The following is a 22,215-nucleotide window of genomic DNA, read 5'->3' on the forward strand; positions in this document are numbered from 1 at the left end:
ATCTGGGCACAGAAATACAAAGGCATCACCTGATACTTGAACGCAGGTGCTCATTAAGGTTGGAGGAATATGACCAAGCGTTTCATCTAAGAAGTCATCTCTTGTTGAAGTAATAAGAATAATTTACCAGACGAGGAGCTACTGTCTTTCTAGGTCGGCTTCCCTCATGATTCTCACTGTAGGAAGTGAAGCTCTTCCTATTTTGGGTCACAGGGACTACCGGTGACGCTCCCTTTCCCTATATTTGGTCCTACCTTCCTCAGGGCTGTGACCTCTGCACTTCATTTAACAGGACTAAAGTAAAGTGAAAATGAAGAGCATGGTGTGGGAGGAAAATAATGAATACTATTTATTTAAGGGAGTTTGAGTACAAATATTATCAGAAATTCAATCTAATTCCATTTACTTCTAAAATGGCACAAAACAATATTAAGTCAATGCATTCAGAAAGCAGTTATGAAAGCATAATACCTCATAGGAACTACGTTACCCACTGGAGCAGGGGAAATTTGAGGATAAATAAAAACAGAGATCCTGCCCTTGGTGAACTCAGAATCGAATGGAGAAGGCAGATGATTAAACAAGTAATTACAAAGGAATTAGTAATGAAGGGATATACAAAATGTCAGGGACCCAAAGGGGGAACAATTAAATCTGTCTGAGGAGGTTGGGAAGAATTTATAAAGATGACATTTGAGCCAAACTGTGAAGGAAGGGAAGGAGTTTGTCACTTTATCAAGAGAGCAGTCTGTGACAGGCAGAGGGGGCCTAAAGCTTGTCCAGTTTTTGGATCAGGGAGGTGTAAAGAGTGGTCCCATTAGAGGTTACATGGGGAAAAGACAGGGAAAGGAGACTAGAGAGACAAGCTGGGACCAGACTTGTTTTGCTGGGAGTTTTTCATTTGTTCTCTGGGCAACAGAGCTCTTAGGCTTTATAAGCAAGCAAATGACCTAACAATAACTGTAGTTTTTAAAAATAGTAGGTAGCAGAATGAAAAAAACGAAATAAGAAATTTTTAATGGTAGCAGCATAAGACAGGTCAAGAGAAGAAGTGACAATAAAATAGTTTCATACTTAACAGAAAGTATCATGAACATAACCACTATCCACTTATGTTCCAAGTCAATCATTACCTCCTCCAATGAAACTGTCTTCTTTCACTACCATTTAATCAATCAGACAGTGAAGGAAAAGAGGTTCACACAGATAGACATAGGAAGTTGGAAAGAACTTCCTACGTTCTTCCAAGAAAACACAAGAAAAACCACTTTCTCTCTTTTAATGATTTCTATCAGAGGTTATAATGGAAGGAAAAATTAAATTAACAGCATCATATGGAACTCTATGTTCAAAAAAGATCCAGATGAACTGGATGACTACAACGGTGTGGTCAGTCACCCAGAGCCAGACATTCTGGAGGGTTTGGTCAAGTGGGCCTTGGGAAGCACTGCTATTAATAAAGCTAGTAGATGTGACAGAATTCCAGTAGAACTATTCAAAACCCTAAAGGATGATACCTTCAAAGTGTTGCATTCAATACGCCAGCATATCTGGAAGACCCCACAGTGGCCACATGACTGGAAAAGGTCAATCCTCATCCCAATTTCCAAGAAGGGTAGTACTAAAGAATGTGCTAACCATCAAACAACTGCACTCATCTCCCATGCCAGTAAGGTCATGCTTAAAATATTGGATGCTAGGCTTCAGCATTATGTGAACCAAGAACTTCCAGCTGTTCAAGCAGAGTTTAGAAAAGGAAGAGGAACCAGAGATCAAATTGCCAACATTCACTGGATCATAGTTGAAGTTAGGGAATTCCAGAAAAACATCTACCTCTGTTGCATCAACTACACCAAACAAAGCCTTTGACTATGTGGATCATAATAAACTGTGGAAAGCTTTTGAAGAGATGGGAATACCAGACCATGTTACCTGAGAAATCTGTATGCAGGTCAAGAAGCCACAGTTAGAACCCTGAATGGAACAATTGGTTGGTTCAAGATTGAGAAAGGAGTATGACAGGGCTGTCTAATGTCACCCTGTTTGTTTACTCTATACACTGAGCACATCATGAGAAGTGATGAATGAGTTACAAGCAGGAATCAAGATAGGCATGAGAAACATCAACAACCTCAAATATGCAGATATCTGACATACCACTCTAATGGGAAAAAGTGAAAGAACTAAAGAGCTTCTTGATGAAGGTGAAGGAGGAGAGTGAAAGAGCCGGCTGAAGACTAAATATTAAAAAATCTAAGATCGTGGCATCTGGACCCATTAATTCATGGGAAATAGAGGGAGAAATGGTGGAAGTAGCAACAGATTTCCTATTCTTGGGCTCTAAAATCACTGCAGATGGTGACTGCAGCCATGAAATCAGAAGACTGCTGCTTTTTGGTAGGGGAGCTATGACAAGCCTAGACAGTGTGTTGAAAAGCAGAGACATTACTCTGTCAACAAAGGTACATATATTCAAGGCTATGGTCTTCCCAGGGGTCACATAGGGTTGTGAGAGCTGGACTGTAAAGAAGGTGGAGCCCTGAAGAATTCAGTTCAGTTCAGTTCAGTCGTTCAGTCGTGTCCAACTCTTTGCGACCCTGTGAATCGCAGCACGCCAGGCCTCCCTGTCCATCACCAACTCCCAGAGTCCACCCAAACTCATGTCCATCGAGTCAGTGATGCCATTCAGTCATCTCATCCTCTGTCGTCCCCTTCTGCTCCTGCCCCCAATCCCTTCCAGCATCAGGGTCTTTTCCAATGAGTCAACTCTTCGCATAAGGTGGCCAAAGTACTGGAGTTTCAGCGTCAGCATCAGTTCTTCCAATGAACACCCAGGACTGATCTCCTTTAGGACTGACTGGTTGGACCTCCTTGCAGTCCAAGGGACTCTCAAGAGTCTTCTCCAACACCACAGTTCAAAAGCATCAATTCTTTGGCACTCAGCTTTCTTCACAGTCCAACTCTCACATCCATACATGACCCTGGAAAAACCATAGCCTTGACTAGACGGACCTTGGCTGAAGAATTGATGCCTTCTAACTGTGTTGCTGGAGAAGACTCCCGGGAATCCCTTGGACAGCTGGAGATCAAACCAGTCAATCTTAAGGGAAATCAACCCTGAATACTCGCTGGAATGACTGATGAAGCTGGAACTCCAGTATTTCGGTCATCTGATGTGAACAGCTGACTCATTGGAGAAGTCCCTGATGCTGGGAAAGATTAAGGGCAGCAGGAGAAGAGGGTGTCAGAGGAGGAGATGGCTGGATGGCATCACCAATGCTATGGACATGAACTTGGACAAATTTTGGAAGATGGTGAGGGAAAAAGAGGCCTGGCGTGCCACAGTCCAAGGGGTTGCAAAGAGTCGGATACAGCTGGGTGACTGAGCAACAACAACAATGTAACTCTAATCACACTTGGATTTAGACCAGGGAAGCACGTACACTACAAATGTTGTATTGACAAATTGTTAGCAATATATAATCTAAAAAGAATGATACACCTTCCTTTCCCTCTTAACATACATTCACTTTCAGTGATGCTGCTAATTCATTATTGTTCTCTTAAATAGAGCTTTGGTGTACCAGTAGATCCTGAGAACCACTTTCTTCCCATTGTCTCTCCAAGTCTCTTGTGGTCCCAAGTCACAGAATACCACAGACTATACTTGCGGTAGCTTTTAAAGTAGCCATTAAAGTAGCCAAAACATTATGACAGAGAACCTGCTATTTGTCTTCACCAGGCCCAAAGCATCAGAACTCTGGAAAGAATTTGATAGGTCTTTTCTGATTGATGTTCAGCTTAGGTGAATACCTGCACCTCAATCTTTAGATAAAATCTCTGGAGCATATTGTTTTTTTAGCATACTCTGGAAAATAGAGAAGTCACACCTTAGTTTTTCTAGCCAAGAGCAGGCTCATTTGATCTTTTTACAGTAACACTGGAGGTAAGCAATAGTTTGAACATTTTTTATTATTAGCATGGAATTAAATTTCACACACAATTTTAGAGACACCATAAATAGTGAATCTCAAATGCACTGGTCACAGAACACTTTTATAAAACTAAGTAAACAAAATAAAATTAAGAAACAAAATCATCTCCTACTGACCCATTAACCAGAAAGGCAAGAATCATCACTTCTAAAGGCTCAGCAATATTTTTCTCTTTCAAATGCCCGTAATGCTTGCACAATACTTAATTTGTCAATGATATGCTACTTTTTAGAAATATCAGGTTTATCTTTCCTACTAGATTGTAATAAGCTAAAAGCTAAATTGGAGATCCATCAAATCAGATTACCAAAAACCTATCACAGGACAGGGCACTGAGAACTGAAAACCAGACAATGGTAAATTCATGCCCTTACTGATGTTCATGGGCTACTCATTTTTTTAATGTGCAACATAAAAAAGACATGGAATAAAAAAATAAGAATACCCTCTTATACATATTGTGTTAACCAAACACTTAAAATTTATAATTTATAGACTCAATATTGATGAGGGTGCTGAAAAACTAGTGCATGAATACACTGCTAGGTGTACTTTAAGTTACTTTGTTATATGAACCAGCAATATATTTAAAAGCCATAAAAATGTTTTTATAACTCTTGCATAAAGAAATTACCTTAAGGAAAAATTCAGATTAAAAGAAGGCTTTATGTATGAACACATTATAATTTAAATATATAAAAAAACACTAGTAATAACATAAGTCCAAAACTGCTGCTGCTGCTGCTGCTGCTGCATCGCTTCAGTCGTGTCCGACTCTGTGTGACCCCATAGACGGCAGCCCACCAGGCTCCCCAGTCCCTGGGATTCTCCAGGCAAGAACACTGGAGTGGGTTGCCATTTCCTTCTCCAATGCATGAAAGTGAAAAGTGAAAGTGAAGTCGCTCAGTCGTGCCTGACTCTTAGCGACCCCATGGACTGAAGCCTACCAGGCTCCTCTGTCCATGGGATTTTCCAGGCAAGAGTACTGGAGTGGGGTGCCACTGCCTTCTCTGAAACTAACAGTGACTAATTAAATGATGAGATACTGAAATTAAAAGACGCTTGCTCCTTGGAAGAAGAGCTATGACAGATCTAGACAGTATATTAAAAAGCAAAGACATCACTTTGCCAACCAAGGTCCATATAGTAAAAAATACGGTTTTTCCAGTAGTCATGTACAGATGTGAGAGGTGGAACATAAAGAAGGCTGAGTGCTAAAGAACTGATGCTTTTGAACTGTGGTGCTGGAGAAGACTCTTGAGAGTCCCTTGGATGTCAAGGAGATCAAACCAGTCAATCCTAAAGGAAATCAATCCTGAATATTCATTGGAAGGACTGATGCTGAAGCTGAAGCTCCAATACTTTGGCCACCTGATGGGAAGAGCTGACTCACTGGAAAAGACCCTGATGCTAGGAAAGATTGAGGGCAGGAGAAGGGGGTGACAGAGGTTGGATGGCATCACTGATTCAATGGACATGGGTTTAAGCAAAGTCTGGGAGATGGTGAAGGACAGGGAAGTCTGGCGTGTTGTAGTCCATGGGGTCATAAAGAGTAAAACACAACTTAGTGACTAAACAACAACAACAAAATTGATATATTTTTCATAATAAAAGCTCTAAGCAAATTAAGAACTAAAAGAAAATTTCTCAACTGATGAGAAGCATAAAAAAACTTACACCTATCATTACATTTAATGGTGTGAGATCAAATATTCTCCCACTAAGATCAGGAATAAGCAAGGAATCCACTCTCAGCACTTCTATATAAGATTGTCCTGGAGGTCCTGGTGCAACTAGTCAAGTCAGAAGGCATCAATTGGAAAGGCAGAAGTAAAACTGTCTTTATTCACAGATGCCATAACTGTCTACCTAGAAAATCCCAAAGATGCATAAAGTACTATTAGATATAATAAGTGAGCTTAAAATTTTTGATATTTAAGATCAACATACAAAAACCAATTGGGTTTCTATATACTAGCAGTTTACAATTAAAAATTGACATAAATCAATAGCTTTTAAAATGAACATTAAGTACTTTGATTTATTCTAGCAAAGTATGTGCACATTATCTGAAAAAGTACAAAGCACTGATAGAAGAAATCAAAGACATAAATACATGGAGAGACAGGCTATGTACATGGATTAGAAGACTCAATATTGTCAGAATGTCAATTTTCTCCAAAGTGACCTATGAATTTGGTAAAATTCTAGTCAAAATTCCACCAAGAGTTTTTTTAGTAGGAATCGACAAAATGATTCTAGAATATGTATGTAAAGGACCTAGAGTAAATAAACAATTTTGAAAAAGAAAAAATACAGGAGGACATACCACATTGCCTCATTTCAAGACAATATAAAAGCAAGATCAAGACAGAGTAAAACAACAGACACACAGATGAACAGAACAAAGTATAGAGTCCAGAAATAGAACAGTACATCTATGGTCAACTGATTTTTGATAAAGGTTTCAAGGCAAATCAATAAAAAAAGTATGGCCTTTTTAACAAATGGGGCTACAAAACACATACATTCTATATAAAAATATGAACCTTGACCATATTTTACATTACATTGAAAAATTAACTCAGAAAGTATGAACAGAGATGCAAATGTAAACAAACAAACGAACAAAACAGAACAGTCTTATGGACTCTGCGGGAGAGGGAGAGGGTGGGAAGATTTGGGAGAATGGCATTGAAACATGTAAAATATCATGTACGAAATGAGTTGCCAGTCCAGGTTCGATGCACGATACTGGATGCTTGGGGCTAGTGCACTGGGACGACCCAGAGGGATGGTATGGGGAGGGAGGAGGGAGGAGGGTTCAGGATGGGGAACACATGTATACCTGTGGCGGATTCATTTTGATATTTGGCAAAACTAATACAATTATGTAAAGTTTAAAAATAAAATAAAATTTAAAAAAAATATATATAGGTATATGCATCTACATAAATAAAATGTGGGTTTTTAAACAAACAAACAAACAAAAAACCAGAACCCCGAACTGTATATAACAGTCCTAGAGAAAAAACAGGAGATAATCTTTGTATCTTTGGGTTAGGTAAAAATTTCTTAACAAAGAACTTCATGTTCTACATTATGCACGAGCCATAAAAGAAAAAATTGATGTCACTGTGAACTATATTTTATTCGGGTAAAAATCTCAAACTTTTGAAGAAATACTGTTAAGAAAATTAAAAGCTACAGACTAAGGAAAAAAGTTGCCAAACATATCTAATAGAATTGCTAATAAGAATATGTAAAAATCTTTTACAACTCAATAATAACTATTTTTAAAACTGGATGAAAGATTTGAACAAATATTTCACAAAAGAAGAAACACAGATGTCAAATAAGTACACAAAATAATGTTCTGCATCAACAGTCATTACACAAATGCAAATAAAAACCACAAGATACACTATATATACCTATTGGAATGTTAAAAAATGAAAAGAAAATTGACACTATCAAATGTTAGTAAGGGTGCACAGCAACTGTAACTCTCAAGTATTCTTGGTGAAAATGTAAAATGGTAAAGCAACTTTGAAAACAGTTCGATGGTTCCTTATAAAGTTAAACATATACTTACCATATGACTCAGTAACCCCACTCCTAAGTACTCCAGAGAAATGAAAACACATGTCCACATAAAAACTTTTACACATATCTTTATTGTGGGTTTTTTTTTTTTCATAATATTCCCCAAACTGGAAAAAATCCAAATATCTACCAACTGGTGAATGAGTAAATAAATAATCCCCATTACAGAATAGTAGTCTGTAATAAAAATGAAGAAACTACTAATATATGTAACAATATGAATGAATCTCAAAAGCATCATGCTAAGTGAAAGATGTCAAATGAAACGTATGGGTCCATTTATATGTATTATTCCTTTCAAGTGGCAAAACTGTAGCATCAGAGATCAAAACAATCATTGTCAGAAGCTGAAAGTAGAAAGAAGAGACTCACTGCAAAGAAGTATAAAGGAATTTTTTGAGTAATGGCAATATTCTGTATCTTGATTTTGGTGGTAGTTACACAATTGCACAACTTTGTAAAAATTTATAGACCTGTATATCTAAGAAGGATGAATTTTTACTACATGTTAATTATGCCTCAACAAACCAACAAACAAATAAAAGACTGTCACACCAAGTGTTGAAGAGAATGTGGAACAACCAGAACTCTCATTCACTGCTGACAGGTATGGAAAATGGTACAACCACTTTGGGAACTAGTTTGACCTTAAAAAAATAAAGTCAAACATATACTCCAATAATTCCTCAAGGGAAATAAAAACATGTATCTATGCAAGTACTCGTACTTGAATGTTCATCAGCCTTATTTACAATAGTGCAAAATTGGAAACAAAATGTTCATAAGAGGTGAAAAATCAAATAAAGTACAATATATCCATATAAAGAATATCATTCATCAATAATAAGGAAGGAATGAACTACTGATACGTCTACTCCATGGATGAATCTCAAATATGCTGTATGAAATTCCCTTTCTGGAATTTTACATAAATTCTAGAATTTGATGTATCAGTAGTTTATTCTTTTTATTGATGAGAGATATTTCTTTAATATAGGGCATAGCATAATTTATTCACCTGTTATATTTATGAACTAACCTATGGAAACATTTCTTAGTCTATAAAAATGAAGATTTTATAGCTTATAAGATTAAAAATGCTGGAGTAAGCACTAAATAAGATATTGTAATTACATCACAGTATTTGGTAAGCGTATAATCAAAGATAGTTGAAAACTACATCTTAGCGAGGTCAAATAATTTGCCAATATCACAGCTAGAAATCCAGGTCTTCTTGATTCCAAATTTCTTAACCATTATGCTGTCTTAACAGTCACCATAAGGTTACTGTAATTTGCAGGTACAAGAATTTCCTTTTCCTGATGTTTAAGGAGTTGAAACAAAGGGAGACACTAGAATTTTAACAGGCCAAAAAAGAGTTTTCTTTCTCCATACTTAAGAGGTTTGGAAATCTGCTTACATAGCAATTAGAATAGACTCCAGAAAGCTCTCTGCTAACCTACTGGGAACAGATCCCAAATCTTGGATTGATTGGGATCTTGCCTATATAACTAGTCAAGAGCCTGGTTTTCTTTTCCACTGGATATTCTCAGCAAATGTTACAGTGTAAAAATACCAAAAGGGAACATCAGAGGCTATACTAGGAAAGTGAGCTGTCCTTTGAAACCAATACTATTCAGAAGGGCTTCATGCCCAAATTTAACATTTCATATATAATAATTCCTTGGTCACATCTTAAAATGCCTTATCATTTCTCTCTCTCCACATTCTCAATGGGTTATTTGGCTTCTGAAATCAACAAAGACCAAAACAAGAAATAATCCTGTCTAATCAAGGAGGGACTACTTTATGAGGTGAGCATCCCGTTGATATAGCTGTGTGATTGTGTCTGAAATTCCTTTGCAGCTCCCTGCTTGCTGATAGGTGTCCTACAAAAGGCTCCTTCCTGTACGGCTGCCTGAGTCAGTCGTTCCTGACTGTCCGTTTGCCTCAGTGCACTCACTCTGGCGTGCGTCCCACTGTAGTTGCTTCTTTCACTTGGTTCCTGATCCATCTTTGTTTGCTTCATTGAACTTGACACTTTAGACAGCCCTTTTGGTTCCCGATCTTTACTGATGTCTGGTTCCCCTTTCATAGTTCATTCTACTTCATTTCTTTACCAAATCCTGGTTTCTGAACTTGCCTAATAAAGGGTTTTAATCTTCAGATCAGGTTCTGGATGTTCTCTTTGTTCCTTGTTCACCATGGGCCTATGCTTGTAATGGTGGCTCCCAGAGAGCTAATTCTCTTACAGTTATGGGGCTTCTTTCTTGGCAAAATGAAATATGCCCCAATTCCCCAAATCTAGCCCTTTGCTGTCACTCTCTGCTGCCCTCCAGCGGCTACCAGTAGGATACACTCTACGACCCTATGGACTGCAGCCCACCAGGCTCTTCTGTCCATGAGATGTTCCAGGCAAGGATACTGGAGTGGGTTGCCATTTCCTTCTCCAGAGGATCTTCCAGACCCAGGGATCGAACCTGGATCTCCTGCACTGTAAGCAGATTCTTTACCGACTAAACTACAAGGGAAGCCCTGTTAAAAATTAGTTTCAAGAAATGGCAACCCACTCCAGTATTCTTGCCTGGGAAACTCCATGGACAGCGGAGACTGGTGGGCTGCAGTCCATGGGGTCACAAAGAGTCGGACACAACATAGCAACTGAGCACGCACGCACTGGCTCTACTGCCCTCTGGCCCGTGAGTGTCCTCTAATAGGACACTAGACAGTGTAGTTAATGCAGATGAGCTTTGTGTTGGGAGCTCACCAGGCTGCAACTCAGCCAGCACTACCAACAACAGCCTCTGACTCCACTGTTACTCCCAGGGAAATTCATTGGTGATGACTTTCCTGTCCTTTCTCTTGAAGATGTTATTATCTAAGAAATTCACAAATTCCAGGTTTATGCATATGCATATCCACACTGTGTTGGAAGTAAGGGAGAAATCTGTTTCTGAGGCTTGGCTTGCTGAGAAAGTAGAGAGTGGTGCAGTGCCTCAGGTCAGCCTAGTAGCTAGTCTCACAGACTGCCTAGGTCTTTTATGATTTAGCATGAGGATCACAAATGTTGTCTATGAGCCAATGTAGAAATAACCATGTGGCTTACTATGCTACACTTATTCGCTCTTCACGTAAGAGTTGAAAGGGAATGAAACTAGCCTCTGAACTGACATATTTCACTATGGGGCTATCTGGAGTGATGCTGGCACCATGCCCATATTAAATGTTACAGAGATTTTACTGGACCAAAGGAGTAGGAGGATTGTCACAGACTATAGACTCACTCTTCCGGAAAGGCTATTCTATACTTGGGTAGAATCTCTAGCTGGCAGATCTCTCTGCCTCCAGTTTAAAGTAGGAAGTAGTGGACAACTCTGTTGACCAGCTTTAGATTAGATGAGCCATCTAACCCAGGACTGTATCAATATGAGTTGCCAGTAACAATGGAAAACGTTAGCCTGGCCAGCTTGTAAGTCAAAGGCCAAATCCAATGTATTATTTGTGGGAAAACACATCAAAAGCCTGGTGTTTTATCTCGTGCTACCCAAAAGATTGTCCACAACCCCTCTAACTGAAGGTTCTTCATCCATTGCTTATTTCCATGTATCTGTCATTAATATCCTATTATTAATGATTCAGCATTTTGGACACACAAACTACCTACAGGAGGAGGCCCTTAAAGAAGCTAAGAGGCCTCTCCACCAAGCACAACTGTGCAGAGAGTTTCTGCTGCCTAAATTTTTGCTAAGTAGATATGCCTCCTCTCAGAGGAAAAGCAAAGCCCCTGGCAAATACACAGTGGAGCTCATTAACCCTTCCCCCTTCCCTTCAAGGCCCCAACTATTCTTCACTTCAAAAAAATCATTGAGGAGTCTCCTTCTTCTGAGACTACCATGGTCTCAATGCGGTGAGGATCAACCAGTAATATTTGTTCCCTCTCCTCTGACTCCTGACCTCCTGAAATGATTCCATGAGACTTTAAGAAATTAGACCTCTGAATTGCTAAAATGATCTCCATAGAGAGAGGTTAATAAATAGGAAATGGTTTTCCTAACACGCTATAATGTTATCTGGCCCATTAAATATCTGGGTCTTTTCCTAGTTCTTAAGTGATTCCTTATACGATTTTCTATTACCAAACAGTTGTACTCTACTTGGATATTATTTCATAAAACCCTGGTCTAGAAAAAATGGGTTCTGTGTTAAATCAGAAATGAGCCCTAAGACAGAATTTCTGAGCTCACCTCCTCCCCAGTTAAGAGGCTGGTCTAGGTGAGACAAAGTCTCAACAGTTCTAGAATAAATTCTCCAACCAACCAAAAGCATTCAGTAAATCCTAGAATATATGACATATTACTGGCAATTCCTTCTGTAAAGCTTCTGTGACAGCTCTAGTTAATACTGTCCTGAGGAAGGTAAGGAGATATATCTGGTTTGCAAAAGCTGCAGCCACACTGCAGCAGCTGAAGACCTTATTCACCTGTGCCCCATCTGTGTGTATGCTGATCTAGCGTTGACTTAGCTGAGGTCAAAAGTCTAGCTCAGTAGAGTCTATTCTTGGAAATATTCCCATTTTTACTTTCTTTTTTTTTTTTACAGAACCAGACCCAAAAGGGCTTCCCTGGTGGCTCAGCTGGTAAAGAATCTGCCTGCAATGCGGGAGACCTGGGTTCGATCCATGGGTTGGGAGGATTCTCTGGAGAAGGGAACGGCTCCCCACTCCAGTATTCTGGCCTGGAGAATTCCATGGACTGTATAGTCCATGGGGTCGCAAACAGCTGGACATGACTGAGTGACTTTCACTTACTTACACTTAGAGACCTAAAAGTGTTAGCTTTCTCCTACTTCAGAATACAAATTATTTGCTGTCAGAACCTCCTTTAAGGTTAGAGGTATCACTGTGAAGGTTATAAGCATCTGTCAAAACAACTTGGGCAAAAGAATTTTGTCAATACAATTAGAAAAACCTGCCTTCAAAAACCAAAGGACTATTTTTTGAAGTATTTCAAGTTAACTATCTTATTTATGCCAGGCTGCCAACCATACCTAAATACTCTTTTGTGAAAGCCTGCTTATCAATATGCAACAGACTTCACCTTGTCCTGGGGATCTTTACAGAAAATTCTGCAGCTGTCCCTAAAACTGACCAATACAGCATCAATACAAAAAATAGATTATCTAGACAAAATGGCATTCTCTCAAAGCACCAGGGTCACATGAAGAGAGATTTTTGGAAGGCCAGAACATTAAAAAGGCCTATTTTACAACCATGGGCAAACTATACCAGAATATAAGCTCCACAATGGGATGGATCATATTTTATTCATTATCCTATACCCCCTATATCACTATACCCACTATAACAGTGCTAGGCATAGTGTTGAATGAATGAATGAATAAATACTTTCTGATTAGGGAGGTCTATATTAACATTCAAGTGCTTGCCATGGTTATATCAAAACATGGACTATAGCCTGCAGGAACTTTTAGTAGCTCTGTATCAGCATAGATTTGTGAAGGTGTTCCAATATATTATTAATACTACAACCTCTTCTAATCAGCAAATGCCTTTGGAATATGATAACCCTGGATTTCATTCCTGAAATGACATCTACCTACACTGTTGTTTGTCACTCAGTCGTGTCCAACTCTTTGTGACCCCCATGGACTGCAGCAAGCCAGGCTTCCCTGTCCTTCACTATCTCCCTGAGTTTGTTCAAACTCATGTCCATTAAATTGATGATGCCATCGAAACATCTTATCCTCTGTTTTCCCCTTCTCCTCCAGCCCTCAATCTTCCCCAGCATCAGGGTCTTTTCCAATGAGTCAGCTCGTCACATCTGGTGGCCAAAGTATTGGAGTTTCAGCTTCAGCATCAGTCCTTCCAATGAATATTCAGGGTTGATTTCCTTTAGGATTTACTAAATTTAGGACATACTGCATTGATCTCCCTACTGTCCAAGGGATAGGTTACATATGCTATCATATTGGCTGTGCAGATAATCTTTTCCTAGATAATTCAATTAATGCCTTAAACCATCCTTCCAACCCCACCATTCACATCATTTATATAAATGACATCTTCCAATTTCATGGGTTATCAAACTATTTGATTAATAACTCTGGTGTAGATGACTCCCTGGAGAAGGCAATGGCACCCCACTCCAGTACTCTTGCCTTGAAAATCCCGTGGACAGAGGAGCCTGGTAGGCTGCAGTCCATGGGGTCGCTAAGAGTCGGACACAACTGAGCGACTTCCCCTTCACTTTTCACTTTAATGCATTGGAGAAGGAAATGGCAACCCACTCCAGTGTTCTTGCCTGGAGAATCCCAGGGACGGGGGAACCTAGTGGGAGGCCGTCTATGGGGTCACACAGAGTCGGACACGACTGAAGTGATTTAGCAGCAGCAGCAGCAGACTCCCAGTTTTATAGGTCATTATTAAATACCCACAAACTATTTCAATTGAGCACCTGGAGAGTATTTCTACTGACCACATTACTGATCCACACACTTCAATACTAGAGGGTTAATACACCACGGTCTCTATTTTCCTCCAACAGGAACATCCTTTCATAAAAACTTTCCCCTATCTATCTACACCCACACCTCCCTTCTTTACCATCACTTACTGACAACTGCTCAGTAAATACATGGGAAAACTACAGGCTACCACCCCTCCCTATTAAGAAGTACATGGGGGAGATGGCTTTCTTCCAGTTTAATACTGGAAGAAATGATCAGTGATGAAGACTGATCCTTGAGGCCTTTCATGCCTGTCCCCTAGCCTAGCCTCCTAATCACCTAGTTAGGGGTTGTTTAGTCTGGTTAGGGTGAAATAATATAAAATAAATTCTATTAAGTATCATTTTGATATATGCCATATTAGACAAAAGCAGTTTTTTGATATAAATGGATATTCTACTGAGGCTAAAATATAAGTGATTATAAAGCGAAGTTAGGATTTTTTTCCATAAGAGCCAACAGCAGTCAAGCAAAGGGAACATATTCCTCTTAATGGAACACTGTTCATTAAACTTGAGGGTAGGCCAAAAAAGACAGAAAGTAAATATAATAAAAAGACAAAATTTTATTGAACAGGATCAAGATAGGAGGGGAAATAAAAGGGGCAGTTCTACGCAGTAAGATTCTTGGGTGGTTCTCAGGTTTCCCTACCTGATGTTGGCTAACTTACTGATTTTGCCTCTATATCTCTAACAGGTATAATACCAGAATTTGTTCAATATCTCCAAAGAAATTTACAATTATTTCTTTTAGGTCCTATAGTTGTTTTTAAGGCATGTTAAGTGCCTGCAATGGAAATGCACTGTGTTTACTTTAGACAGAAGGTTTAGAAATTGGAGAATAACTGGCCTAGAGGGAATGTCACCAACTCAATCTAAAAAAAGCCACAGATATCTTGGGATGGCTTTGCTGTTTAAGAGTCGTTGCCAACAAGCTCCATTCAGGAGATCTGATGCAATGTCACAACCTAATTCATTCAGCTTTATAAAACTTAAGTATATTGGAAGTAAATAATTGTTGATGCCAAAGAACAGAAAATAATGTGACATTGCTAAAGAACACATTCAAGCCTTTCCCTGTTGGTCAGAAATGGAAGATGAACAGCTAAAACTTAAATAAATAATGTAATAATTTTCAGGGGAAATTAAGACTCTCATAATGAAAGGAATAACAGAAATGTGAAATGTTTCAGGGTAGCTTGTAATAAACAGCATTTGATGAGGAGATATGGAACATAAAAAAAGAGGTCCAAAAAGAAGCTGAAAAGTAAAAACAAAGAATAAAGAAGAGAAATTAAGAAAATGGTATTTAAAGAGATGAGCTTAATAGTTAAAGGCAGAAAGACAGTTAGATCCTGGTTAACAACAAACACACAGACACATGCACAGATTTTTCCAAACAGTACTTAAATCCAGCTATTCTTGATTTAACTCTTCTCTCGGTTTAACTCTCCACCTTTTCCATGAAAAATTTTATACTGCCAAGGCCTACAAAGACCTCTCTACTTCATGGCCTCTTTTTGTACTTAAGAGATTCAATTTTGCTCCTGATTTGCATTGTTTATTTTGCATCATTATATAAAAGTCATATTCCAATGAGACTGTAAGTTGGAATCTATTTCTCTATTCCCTGAATTTGGGCTGCCCCTATCTGTGACCAGCTCTAGCCAACAGAATGCCGAAGAAGTGATATTTCAAGTGTAGGCCTCAAGAGGTTTTCACATTTCCTCTTGCTTTTCCAGAACCCTGCCAGGATGCCATGTGAAGAAGCCTGGCTTGGGCAGTTGGTTAGAGAGAAATCACAAGGAGCAGAGAAGAGTCAGCTTAGCTAAGGCATCCTGGATCAGGTAGTCTGCAGCCACTCTAGTAGCTCATCTCAAAGTCTGATGAGCTCAGCTGAATCTGTCCAGTCTGTAGAAACATGAGCTAAATAAATGATTCCTATTTTAAGCCAATATGTTGTGGGGTGATCTGTTATGCAGCGAAAGCTGTTGAAATAACTGAAACACACACAATGGTTTTAGCTTTCCAATGAAATACTTACTCATAGTGTGCCTTATACTAGAATCCAGTATTTGCTGTTCACCTCTTTGCTATTAGAGTGTATTATATCCACTGTCTATTCCCACAACACCTAAGTTGTAATTTGTTCATAGTAGGCACTCAGAGTTTGATAGACTGAAATGAAAATCAACTAAAGTTAAAATTCTGGTGTTCATTGGCATTATTTACTTAAACTCTAACAACAGAAGAAAATACCAACCATAGTACTGTTTGAGAATCAAATAACTACTGAGGATCTGCTAGTGGCCTTGAGTTGCTACTTTCAATTATGAACCATTAAGGGACAGCAACTATTAGTACCTAGAATATACATGCTACTTCAAGGCAGTTAATAAGTGAGCCCTTAAGCTGACCTTCTCAATATTTAGGATTAATCCAAATTTTGGATTTTAATAGAAATATCACACATTTGATACATGGATGTGAAATTGTACTGCAATCCTTTCATGAGCTTCAGAATACAGAAAATATAAAGTGTAAAAGAAGAAGATTTTGATTTGCACTGCTGCTGCTGCTACTGCTAAGTTGCTTCAGTCGTGTCCGACTCTGTGCGACCCCATAGACGGCAGCCCACCAGGCTCCCACGTCCCTGGGATTCTCCAGGCAAGAACATTGGAGTGGGTTGCTATTTCCTTCTCCAATGCATGACAGTGAAAAGTGAAAGTGAAGTCGCTCAGTTGTTTCTGACTCTTAGCAACCCCATGGACTGCAGCCTACCAGGCTCCTCTGTCCATGGGATTTTCCAGGCAAGAGTACCATTGGGGTGAGGTGCCATTGCCTTCTCCTTTGATTTGCACAAATTTCCATTAACGGCTGGTTTTCTAAATCCACAAACCTGACAAATGACTTATGTGTATAAATATGCTTTAATTCTGAAGTGTTTTACAAATGTAAAATATCATGAAATCCTGTGTATTCAGAATGTCATTTCACTTTTTTCCTTAAGAAGTAGAAAAATCAGAGTAGACAGGATGGCTCAGAAAGGATAAATAGTTTTGCTATCCACATCTAATTTGCTTCCTAATAAAATTCTATGGCTTTCAAATGACACTCTGTTATTATAGTCTGTACAGAGATGATTTCATCAAATATTCTATGTTTTGAATATTTTCAAAATTATAATTCAGTTGATAGTCTGAAACACTCTAAAGCAAAAGGACATGAAAAGCATGATCAGCATGAATATATTCATAAACCAGAGAGCAAAATAAACTCAATGACAGTAAAAGAACATCCTTGCTGCACTGAACGGGCACAAATCCCCCTTTTCCATGGGTGCATATATGTATCCTATAACATGCTTTAATTTCTTTCTTTAACTTCAGCCATTTCTGATCAATACTGTTATCTTTGACATATAAGGAACATAACAGTCAAATCAAGTAGTAAGGTGGATAATTGAGTCAAGACATTAAAGATTTAGACAGGCTAAATAAATAATGAAATGACTAATTATTAAGTAACAATTTAATGATTAAAATCTGGTTTGTTAATAAAATGTCTTAAAAGGCAAACACTGTCCAAAGATAGCGAAACCTTCAGCTGTGGTGTATAAAATCAACCACGTAAGAACTAGATATAGAGTGGGTAACAATGTTATGTGTGAAAAAGATTCAATTACTAGCAGATGGAAGCTCCATAAATCAGGATACATTTACATGATTTTTAAGATCAGCACCCAGCGTAGCCCCCAAAATTCTGTAACTCTTATTTTAGGAGTCCAAAGAGTGCAGGCAAAGGGACATATATTAAAGGACACCTAATCATGTCTTATTTGAAAACATGCTTCCAGGCTTTCTATTTATAATCTGAACATCTCTTATAGTTCATAAACTGCTCCCTTTAAAAACAACGCTCACTTTAATTAATTTATGAGAATGACTAAGATGAACTACAAAGAGAGATGCATTTTCAGCATGGGATGGGGAAAGATCATTTTTGTCACACTGATTTAACCTACCTGAGGTTAAATAATGCTAATAATGAGCTAGGGAAGTTTTTCATATGATCTAAGAAGAATTTAAGCTGCCTTAATAGAGACAGACATAAATAGAAATTAAGTGATAGATTCAATAGGAAGAGGCATACTCTCATGATTCAGTGAGTTTTAGAGTTTTTTCTACTCCTAAAAATTTCATGCAAGGAACTCTGAGAACAAAAATGTAATAGAAAATAGGAACTTAAGCATAAACAACAGTGCTCACTGAGAACTCACAAGTATTTCAGCATTCATCCCAGCTCAGATCCACCTTATTTTGGCTGTGCTTTCTAACTTACTCCTTTAGTTAACATTTTCTGTGAACACTAGTCACTTTCCATAGGGACCAAAACCACAAACTTGAGAGAATTACCACAATTCCTTTTCATGAACAGTGAGAAGAGAAAATTTTTTCCTTGAATGTGTTTTTCCAATGAAATTCAATTTCTGCTTTCCAAGAAAAGCCAATTGGCTCAGAAGTCTCTGAGAAAGAACAGTGTGGGGATAGTCAGACAGATACCATACCACAAAACTCCAAAGCAAAATCCCAACCTTTCAGCCTTAACATCAGTCAAGGGGTTAAAACCTGAACGCCTCAGTTGAGTTGCTGAATCCACAGGTGGAAGGTCTAAAGGGTGGAAAGAGATACTCAGCTCCATTTGGGACCATGCTGAGAAAGCCTTTATGTTTAAGAGAACCCCCATCTCAACTCCTAAATATTAAGTTGACACACGTTTCTGGGACACAGCCTGAATCCTCAAACTTTGCGGGTCTATAGAGACACAATTTTCTGTTTTCTGCTTAACAGGGCTTTCCAGAATTGTCATCAGATGACAGATTACACCACCCATCCACAAGGATTCAGGGGTAGCTCAAGCCATCCATTATGGGTTAAAAGCTGTGCTAGCATGAATCGAGTCACAGTGGTAAGGAGACTACCAATACAAGGGGTCCTACAGCTTTAAGAAATACCCTGGGCATCTAAAAGTTCTCAGAATGCAAACTTTGTCAGCTCTGAAAACAAGAGGCACTGCATCATTATGGCAGGAGAAACAAAGCCAGCACCCTTTTAAAAACAGACAAAAAAAAAAGATTGTTTTAATAGGAGAGAAGCATCAGTCATTGATTCTTACTTCATTCACACTTTCTATCCAACCCCATCCATCTTCAGAGTGAAGAGATGACAGAGCCCAGTTAACCCTCTCCCTCTGTCGGCCCCCACCCATACTGCTCCTCTGTACCAAATCCACCAAGACCCACCGACCCACCCTTTTCAATCTGCAAGCAACAGCTCTACAGAATGACTCTGTCTGATGGGCTTGCAAACCTCAGGTATACCTAAGTACCCGCTTTCACCACACTACTTCAGTAGAGTTACCTGTCAGGTTATCATGACTGTTCAGGGCCTTTACTAGTCATCTACAATGACCACTCAGTCACTCATGGCTGACCACATTCTACAAAGGTGGGGATGAGAAGACTTAAGGGAACAGAAAAAAAAGTCAACAAACCAAATCAACAATCCAGAATGTAAAATATTTCATTTTTATTAACTGTTACTGCCCTCATTATCTGCAAACAGAAGTTCTCTAAGCAGGCAGTCTGCATCAGTGCACCTGCTTAGCATCAGTTTGCCGAGTTATCTTTTCTGCTGTGTCTGCAAAAGCCAACTATAGCACAATGGGTCACATCACTTGAGGGTCACTTGAGTCCCACTACATTCTGGGGCCCTCCTTCCACCTCCTCCCTTTCCTTCCATCCACAAAACCTTTAACTCCACCATAGCTAAGGATCCCAGATAGCTAAATAAAAGAGGTGGCCTCAAACACAGGGAAAAGCCCTTAGGTCTCCAGTGTGAATCGCCAATGCCAATGCCCCTCCCCTCTCCTTTTCCTTAAGACCTGATGGTCTTCAGTCACACATCTTAAAAGAAAAACAAAAAACAAAAACACAAAGACTTACTTGTCTCAAGTCGATGAAGGCCAACTGCAGCGTGTCCTCCTGGAACCCAGGCACCGGGCCGGATCTGGCAAACTCTGTGGGAAAGAAAAGAGGATAAAAAGCGCCTTTAACTAACCATGGACAGGGAGATTGGCAGACGGATGACAGGGAAGACAAGAGAGGCTGGGGGAGAGGAGGACCAAGCTTCTAAGGAGTCATGTCTCTCTCCCTTCAGCTTCTTTGTTTGCCCTTCAAAATTCGTGTCATCAAAACACCATTAATTCCAGCATCCTGACAGCAAGGAAACTGTACTAATTCGACCTGAAATTTATTCCCATGAGCCGCGCTGGGCTTCAGAGTATTTGTTTTGTGAATGGACAAACAACTTGCAAAGGAGGAGGGAGTGGGGGAGAGAAAAAAGTTTTTCCTCTCAACACAATAAAATCTTCAGCTGTGAAACTCTTTTCAGTTCCGAAAGCTATTTATATTTTAGATCGCTGAAGGAATTTTCTAATTTCACGCCTGTCACCTCATTCCCCAAGCATTTATCAAAAAATATTCCCTGCTACATCATTAATTATTCCCTCACTGATTATTTGTATTATCTCATGAGTGCATTATTGCCAACCCACACACAGACACACAAACACACACACCAGCAGCAGAGGCTGCCCCAATCCAGTGCTTGGCTCTTCAGTAAAAGAGTATTGCAGATATGAAAAGACCCATCTAAATAAATATCACTGCAAAAACTTAGGAAATTTTTGTATATGTCTATCCTCCTAGTGTATTCTTTGTTTTTGACTTCTATTTCACTCTTAAAAATTATTTTTCTCTTCCTCTACTCCAATTGAGTCTTAGGTCGAAGAGACACATGAATGCTATTTGCAATTTACAATAGTGCCTTGGGTACATGCTTAGTTTATGACTCTGGCTTCTACATCATTAAGAAGAAGGTAACTGCATAGGACTACAGGGAAATGTACTAGTTAACAGTTAAGAATGTCAAGTTTTATTGTCCCTAAGCCCTGCTTATTATGAAATCAAAAGGTCTTGTTTAAGCCCCTATATACAGACAAAATAGACACAGAGAAAATTCAAAAGTTGTACAGTTACTATCCTTTGAATTCTATCTGTGAAGTCAAACAAAGCAAGATAAACATTTAACATCAATCTACTATTTACTTCAAAAACAACTCAAATATCTGCTCAAAACAAATATGAAAAGGGATGTTTTCCTTTTGATTTTATTTTTCTCCAGGAATGAATTTAAGAAATTACAGGAAGTTGGTATCATATTTTCTTTTGAAATTAAATAAAATCTACCAATATATTTGCATATATGTCTGGAAAATTCCTCCAAACAACTAGTAACTGGATAGCTTCAAATGATGATTTACGAACAATGACAGATATTCCTGTTCTTTAAAAATATTTTCCATCTAGGAAATGTCTAATGGGTTTTCATAAATTCCTTGCCCTACTTTAAAAAATAATGTTAACAAGTTAAGTTGCAGGGAATATAAAAACACTACATGAAATAAAATTTACACCAATTTGCTAAACTAATTATATAGAGCACAAATGTGAAATAAAAAAAAACATTCTTATCCTGGAGTTTTCACAAAATAGTCTTACTTCAGAGATTTCAAATAAAAATAACTCAAATGGAAGGAGATAAACTATATAGAATGACAGCACACTAAGTTTCTATTTACTTTGGAAAGAAAATTTATATGTCATTTAGAAATTAATTCCATCATATGTATAGCGCAGATAATTAAAGTTTTAAAAGGGTAAAGTTCTAAAACTGTACAAATACATGATAAGAGCCATGTTAATAAAAGCTTAAATAATCCATCCTTCATAGCAATCATCTGTGATAACCTTGTATATAACAGCTGCTCAATCACATGTACAACTTTCTCATACTATACTCCTATAGAAAGCAGCTCTTTGAGTCATAGCCACAGTCACTCTTTTTGACAGCCTTGACGGTCAGACAGTCAGCTTAAATAAGCTTCCTATGTCTGACGATTTCATCCAATGTTGGTGGATTATCACTGCTACTCCCATATGACATATGCCTTATGCTGCATCATTTGAA

At 38.6% G+C, this 22,215-nt stretch overlaps 1 protein-coding gene across 4 annotated transcripts in view; it reads right to left on the bottom strand.

Moving 5' to 3' along the window:
* Positions 1-22,215, bottom strand: part of EXOC6B (exocyst complex component 6B) — a 730,532-nt gene that overhangs the window by 144,362 nt on the left and 563,955 nt on the right. For all 4 annotated transcript variants that reach the window (XM_086327590.1, XM_086327589.1, XM_086327591.1 and 1 more), the window contains one exon: positions 20,130-20,203. In XM_086327590.1, coding sequence (XP_086183716.1) covers positions 20,130-20,203 — 74 coding nt within the window. The remainder of the gene's footprint in view (positions 1-20,129; positions 20,204-22,215) is intronic.

The sequence above is a fragment of the Bos grunniens genome, chromosome 11, assembly GCF_055505025.1.
Source record: "Bos grunniens cultivar Pamir isolate PY7600 chromosome 11, Bosgru_T2T1.0, whole genome shotgun sequence".
Classification (NCBI taxonomy): domain Eukaryota; kingdom Metazoa; phylum Chordata; class Mammalia; order Artiodactyla; family Bovidae; genus Bos; species Bos grunniens.